This window comes from Chiloscyllium plagiosum, chromosome 9, assembly GCF_004010195.1.
Source record: "Chiloscyllium plagiosum isolate BGI_BamShark_2017 chromosome 9, ASM401019v2, whole genome shotgun sequence".
NCBI lineage: Eukaryota > Metazoa > Chordata > Chondrichthyes > Orectolobiformes > Hemiscylliidae > Chiloscyllium > Chiloscyllium plagiosum.
In genome coordinates, this window is record NC_057718.1 from 76,179,744 (window position 1) to 76,186,979 (window position 7,236).

At 40.2% G+C, this 7,236-nt stretch overlaps 1 protein-coding gene across 6 annotated transcripts in view; it reads right to left on the minus strand.

Annotated features, from left to right (window-relative positions):
* Nucleotides 1-7,236, minus strand: part of senp6a (SUMO specific peptidase 6a) — a 167,423-nt gene that overhangs the window by 24,399 nt on the left and 135,788 nt on the right. For all 6 annotated transcript variants that reach the window (XM_043696247.1, XM_043696244.1, XM_043696248.1 and 3 more), the window contains one exon: nucleotides 2,651-2,773. In XM_043696247.1, coding sequence (XP_043552182.1) covers nucleotides 2,651-2,773 — 123 coding nt within the window. The remainder of the gene's footprint in view (nucleotides 1-2,650; nucleotides 2,774-7,236) is intronic.

Below are 7,236 nucleotides of genomic sequence, written 5' to 3' on the forward strand. Positions count from 1 at the left end.
GAACAATTAGTTGTTTAATTATGCAGAACCATAGATATCGCAGGAACTGCAGAGCTTCGAAATCAAGCCTATTTCAATGAAAGCTGCAGAGGAACTACAAGTAGCACCAGTTGATGCTTAAAAATAAAGGGTCAATCAGGTGAAGCAACAAAACAAACAAATGGATCTGATCAAAGTGCTGCAGTCCTGCCATAATTAAACAATTGCTCAACAAATGTTCCTATCCACAATGATGGGGGAACCCAGCACCTGTGCAAAAGACAAGGGTAAATATTTGCATTCATCTTCAGCCAAAAGCGCTGAATGGACAATCTACTACGGCTCCTCCAGGTCTCTCCAGCATCACAAGTGTTAGCCTTCAATCAATTTAATTCCCTCCTTATGATATTAAAAAAGTTGAAAAACAATGCATACTGAAAAGACCCTGACAACATTTTGGTAATAGTACTGAAGATCTGTGTTCTAGAACTAGCCGCATTCCTCGTCAAGCTGCTTCAGTACACTACAATACCGGCATCTTAACTGGCAATGTGGAAAATTGCTCAGATATGTCCTGGTCACTCAAAGTAGAACAATTGTAACCCAGTCAATCAATTACTACCCTACCAAACTACATTCTATCAAGAAAGTAGTGGAAGAGGTCATCGACAGTGCTTTTATGCAGAACTTGCAAAGAATGACCTGTTCGCTGACATTCAACTTTGGTTCTCCCAGGGCCAGATGCTTCTGACCTCATTAAAGCCTTGGTCCAGACACAGACATAAGATCTAAATTCCAGAGACGAAGAGAGAATGGGCGCCCTTGATATTAAGGCAGCGATCAGAGTATACTATCAAGGAACCAGCTTAACCGAAGTCAATAGGAATCCAAGGAAAAGAGCCATGACTAACACAAAGGAAGATAGTTGTAGTTTTTGGAAATCAGCTATCTCAGTTCCAGAACATCATACAGAAGTTTCCCAAGGTGGTGACTTAGCTCAACTATCTTCATCTGCTTTATTAATTACTTTCGTTCCATTATAAAGTCAGAAATGGAGATATTCACTGATAACTGCACAATGTTCAGCACCACGTGCGATTCATCAGATAATGAAGTAGTCCATATTCAAATGCAGCGAGACCTGGACAACATACAGGCTTGTGCTGCTAAGTGACAAGGAATATTAACACCATACAAGTGACAAGTAATTAACATCTCCAATAAGTGAGAATCTGATCATCAACCTTTGAGTTTTAATGGAGTCAACATTACCAAATCACCCACAATAAACATTTTGGGTGTCTCTATTGACCAGTTATGAAATTAACCAAGCATATAAATATTATGGCTAAAACAGCAGTTCAGAGGCTAAACATTTTTCTGGTGACTAATTCACCTCCTAACTTCCCAAAGCCTGCCCACCATCTACAAGGCACTAGTCAGGAGAATGAATGGATGTGGGCAGCTGCAAAAACACTCAACAGGCTTGACACCATCCAGGACAAAGCAGCACACTTGACTGCCATTACATTAACTCCTTCCACCACTGACATACACATTGCTTCCACCATGCAGTCAACAAAATGCATCACAGTAAGTCACTAAGTGTTCTTTGGTCTTACAAACCCACCCTGACCACCTAGAAAGACAAGGGACAACAGCAGCAGATGCACAGGAGCACCACACCATTTCAACTTAGAACTATATCGCCATTCCTTCACTGGGTCACAATCGTGCAACTCATCACCTAACAGCATTGAGTGTGTTCCTCTACCCTAATGGCTGCAACACTTCAAGGCAGCTGCTCACCATCTTCTCCAGCTCAATTAGAGATGGGCAACAAATGCTGGTCTAGCCGTTATTGCCCACATCACAAGAACAAATAAAAGCAAACTGTGGTTCTCAAGTCTCTTAGAAGTTAATTGATAATCCAACAAAATAAAATTAAGCTACTGAGGGAAAGGGTTATTAGCTAGGTTACGATATCCTTTTTATTCAATGTGCAAGATAATGGTTTAAAAATCATTAAAAATCAATTTCTTCCAGAAATACATGAACTGGGATTCTGCACATGACAGCCAAAGATGTTCTATTACATAAATCAAATGAACAGAAAACCACTGGGAGGTGGACCAGCAGAAAACTCTAGCCTCAAGCTTTAGATGAATAAACAGGGTGCGTACTAAATTAAGTGCATCTATATTGGGACAGGATGGTGTATCAGGAAAGGATATTTTAGAAATTGCCATTCATCCAATATGGAAAGGGAAAAACAAGTTCTTCAAATGGAACTGAAAGTATTTTGAAAGGCACATCAATAATTAGTTAAAGCAAAGTACTGTGGATGCTGGAAATCTGACATAAAATCAGAAACTAATTTGATGTGGAAAAGAAACAGAGTTAATATCAAGTCTAGTACAAGTTTGTTTCTTTCTGCACAGGTGTTGGTAATCCTGCTGATTTTCACCAGCATTTTCTGTTAACAATGAAAAGTTAGGGTCCAATATGGACACTCCCTCAACACAATCAGCCTTACTGATTTCCCATTGGTTTAATAGGACATCCTCAAAACTTTGGAAGAACATAGGATTTTTCACAAAACCCTTTTCATGCATCCCACTCCAATACAGGAAAGTCACACAACTGTTGTTTCTCAGTTATGAAAGCTTACGATAAATTGGCAGATTCCGGAATGTTCCGTCGTTCTCGTTGATTCAGTCGTTTGTAAAAAAAGGAGCTGAAAACGTGTACTCTATCTGCATCTTGCTGCTTGATCTTTTCAAGAACTAAATACCTGCAGAGTTGAAAAGAAAGAATCAGGAAAAAGCCAAAGAAAAAATCCTCGCTTGTCACAGTAATGCTAAATCAATGTAGACTGGCCTCCTGCCAAATACCTAAATTGTACAATTAACTCAGGCCTTGCCATGCCCTATGGTGAAAGATCACCTCAACAGTCATAAAACTTACACCAATATATAGTTAATTGACAACTACACTTAACAAATATTTTCAGAAGACAGCTTACACCTTTTCCCTAGTTTCAGTTCTCCTCCACAGATATAATTGAAATAATTAATCAATAAATATCTGCAAGAAAATTTGTATGTTCTTTGCTTTCTTCCTTAGGATCAGGGTGCTCTGTTTGATTGGAAGCTGCAGTCACAGATGGTATTGAAGGTCCTTTAGATCTTGCATGGAACCTTTCTACAATTCCTGACAAAACAAACAGTGGAAGTAATCCATCATTGAAATTTGATGGAACTTGAAGCCATTTGCACCACTGCTTTACGTTATTTAAAATTTTAGTTTCCTTCATGCCACACTCTCCTGATTTCAATAACTGACACATTCACTCAAGAGTCTGAAATGCACAATTTCAAGTTTCACAGCAGCAACTGCATAGTAAATCTAAACTGACGTTCCAGTATTAAGAATGATTATTAAAGGTAGAGCTTTTGACATGAGATATCAAAACAATGCAGAACCTTTTGTGGTTATTCAAATGGATATGAAAGATCTTATAACAATGTTTGTGACATTGAATTGGTGCCCCAGTCAGCTTCCTAACGACCAAGATAGATCAGGTTATTAATTTAAAAGTTACATGTGGAATTGGTGTTATCAGTAGGAAACAATACATTTAAAAAGCAAGTAAACAGGAATTGTAAAAGTTAACAGTAACATTTCTTCATTAGCTGGAAAGCATTTAGCATGTTCTGAGGAAGTCACTTTAAAAATGCCGATTCTTTTCTTTTTATAAATATAATTCTTTATTTAAGTCTCATTTGTTAAAGAATTAATAGTTACTACACAATACCAATAACTTGCTGTGTTAAAACAAGAAAATTTCTGCAACACTGCCGTGAAACAGTTATAAAAAGGATGAAACCAATTACATTAAGTTTTCTGATAGTGCCATCCAGTGGCATGAATTATGTACTACTACATATAAGTAAACTATTCAAGCAAAGTAGACATGATGCATTGGAATGGACAAGTATCAGATATTTTGAATAAGGATTTAAATGGCGCTTGGAAGAAACTTGAATTCATTGTCAGGCTGGAAGCTTGAATAGGGATATGATGAGGGGGATCCCATACTGAATAAAATGTGGAAGTCTGAATTTCTGTCTGCTATGGGTTTTAATCAGTATCAATCACAGGGAGGTAGCATCAAGTACCCTTACTCTTTCTGAAAATGTGTTGTAAAGGTATCTACGCCCATTCCAATGGAATTGGCAGAGGACAAGAATTTAAAACTGAAGCTAAGGATAGGCCATTCAGAACACAAACAGAAAGTAGATCTTTAGGCTAGTAAGCTGGTTTTGTTCAATCTTCAAACCAATATTCCACTTGCCTTTTTGATTACAGTTTCTATCTGTGCACGAACTTGCAGCAATCTGTATACATGAACAGTTTTGCGCCTCAACAATTCCTAGAATTTCACCATTATAAAAATATTCTGGTTTGTATTTCTCAAGACTCAATATGAATGATATTGCACTCTTATGTTGAACTGCATCTGCCACATTTCTGGTACTATCTACAAGACTTAGTGTTACTCTGAACTTTATCTCTTTTGTAAATTTGGATATACAACTGGATTCTTTCAAAGTTAACATATATGATGAAAAGCACAGGCTGTTGTAGAGCACCACTCATTATATCCTGATGCTCTCCAAATACTCGCTTTATTCCTACCAATTGCCCGTATCCAATCATTACCTCTAATTCTGTGCGCTGATTCTTGGAGGAGAAAGTGAGGACTGCAGATGCTGGAGATCAGAGCTGAAAATGTGTTGCTGGAATGCAGGTTAGGGAGGCGGTGCTGAGTTCGAGGGGTTTGGCTGAGACAAGGTGGGGGGAGGGGAAATGAGGAAACTGGAGAAATCTGAGTTCATCCCTTGTGGTTGGAGGGTTCCTAGGCGGAAGATGAGGTGCTCTTCCTCCAACCGTCGTGTTGCTACAGTCTGGCGATGGAGGAGTCCAAGGACCTGCATGTCCTTGGTGGAGTGGGAGGGGGAGTTGAAGTGTTGAGCCACGGGGTGATTGGGTTGGTTGGTCCAGATGTCCCAGAGGTGTTCTCCGAAACGTTCCGCAAGTAGGCGGCCTGTCTCCCCAAAATAGAGGAGGCCACATCGGTTGCAGCGGATGCAATAAATGATGTGTGTGGAGGTGCAGGTGAATTTGTGGCGGATATGGAAGTATCCCTTGGGGCCTTGGAGGGAAGTAAGGGGGGAGGTGTGGGCGCAAGTTTTGTATTTCTTGCGGTTGCAGGGGAAGGTGCCTCATTCACAATGCGTTCTAACTGAAGTTTTTATGCATTTCAACTATAAGGTGCTCTTGCATATAATGTAGACAGGATCATTTTCTTTTTTGCATGCTCAAAAATACCCACATTTATGTACTTATGCCTCCACACACACGCACACAAACCTATATTTAGATAAATACTTGAAATGACACTGCCTAGAAGATTACAGGCTAAGTGCTGGGAAACAGGATTACAGTAGATAAGTGCTTGAGACTGGCAACGACATAATGGCCTTCAAACATTTTTTAAAATTCATTCATGGAAATGTGGGCATAACTGACTGGTCCAGCATTATCCAGAATTAGCTTGTCACAAATTGCCCAGAACGCAGTTAAGAGTTAACTACATTGCTGTGGGTCTCGACTCACATGTAAACCAGACCAAGTAAGCACAGACGCTTCCCTAAAGGACATCAGAGAACCTCACAATCAACAATGGTTTCATGATTTTTTAAAAATTCAATTCAAATTCCAGCTGTGATTCAAACCTGGGCCCTCCAAAACCTGGGATTCTGGAGTAATAGCCTAGTGAGAATATTGTAGAAAATGTTAATCAGGGCAACTTATGAACTTCCACACAATTTCTATAAACGTGCACTGTATTATTTGAGCCGGTAATCTACCTCCTCTGAATGGAAAAAGTGAGGACTGCAGATGCTGGAGATCAGAGCTGAAAAGGTGTTGCTGGAAAAGCGCAGCAGGTCAGGCAGCATCCAAGGAACAGGAGAATCGACGTTTCGGGCATAAGCCCTTCTTCAGGAATCAGGGCTTATGCCCGAAACGTCGATTCTCCTGTTCCTTGGATGCTGCCTGACCTGCTGCGCTTTTCCAGCAACACATTTTCAGCTCTACCTCCTCTGAATGGCCAACACTGAAAATGAGTCCATTGTTACTGTTCAGCTTTTCTTTCAAAACCTTTTATGCAAAATCAATGCCATTGACTTTATACTTATGTCACGTGTTTAAAGTGAAAACCACTACCCAATGTTCAACTGCATTGTATATCTCATCAGGCTAAAAACTGTTAACTGCCTGTGCCCCTAGTTTAATGCTGTCTGCAATTTAAAAACAAAACTTAACTGGCTTTTATATGCAGATAAAAAAATGGATCTAAACATTGACACTTTGTTTTCCTTTCAAAGTGACCTTTTCCATTGAACAACTCCCTGTGACCGTGTAACACACTGCCTGCCAACAAATTCTTATCCAGGTCCATTTTCTACCTTAAATTCTCAGTCAAATCTACCACATGAGACATTGCAAAAATCCTTCTGATGGTTCAAATAAACAATTTAACATAGAAAAAAATACAGCGCAGTACAGGCCCTTTGGCCCTCGATGTTGCACCGATCCAAGCCCACCTAACCTACACTAGCCCACTATCCTCCATATGCCTATGCAATGCCCGTTTAAATGCCTATAAAGAGGGAGAGTCCACCACTGCTACTGGCAGGGCATTCCATGAACTCACGCTGAGTAAAGAATCTGTCCTAACATCTGTCCTATACCTACCACCCCCTAACATCTGTCCTATACCTACCATCCCTTAATTTAAAGCTATGCCCCCTCGTAATAGCTGACTCCATACATGGAAAAAGGTTCTCACGGTCAACTCTATCTAAACCCCTAATCATCTTGTATACCTCTATCAAGCCGCCCCTACACCTTCTTTTCTCCAATGAAAACAGCCCCAAGTGCCTCAGCCTTTCCTCATACGATCTTCCTACCATACCAGGCAACATCCTGGTAAACCTCCTCTGCACCCGTTCCAGTGCCTCCACATCCTTCCTATAGTATGGCGACCAAAACTGCACACAATACTCCAGATGCGGCCGCACCAGAGTCTTATACAACTGCAACATGACCTCAGGACTCCGGAACTCAATTCCTCTACCAATAAAAGCCAGTACGCCATATGTCTTCTTCACCGCACTATTTACCTGG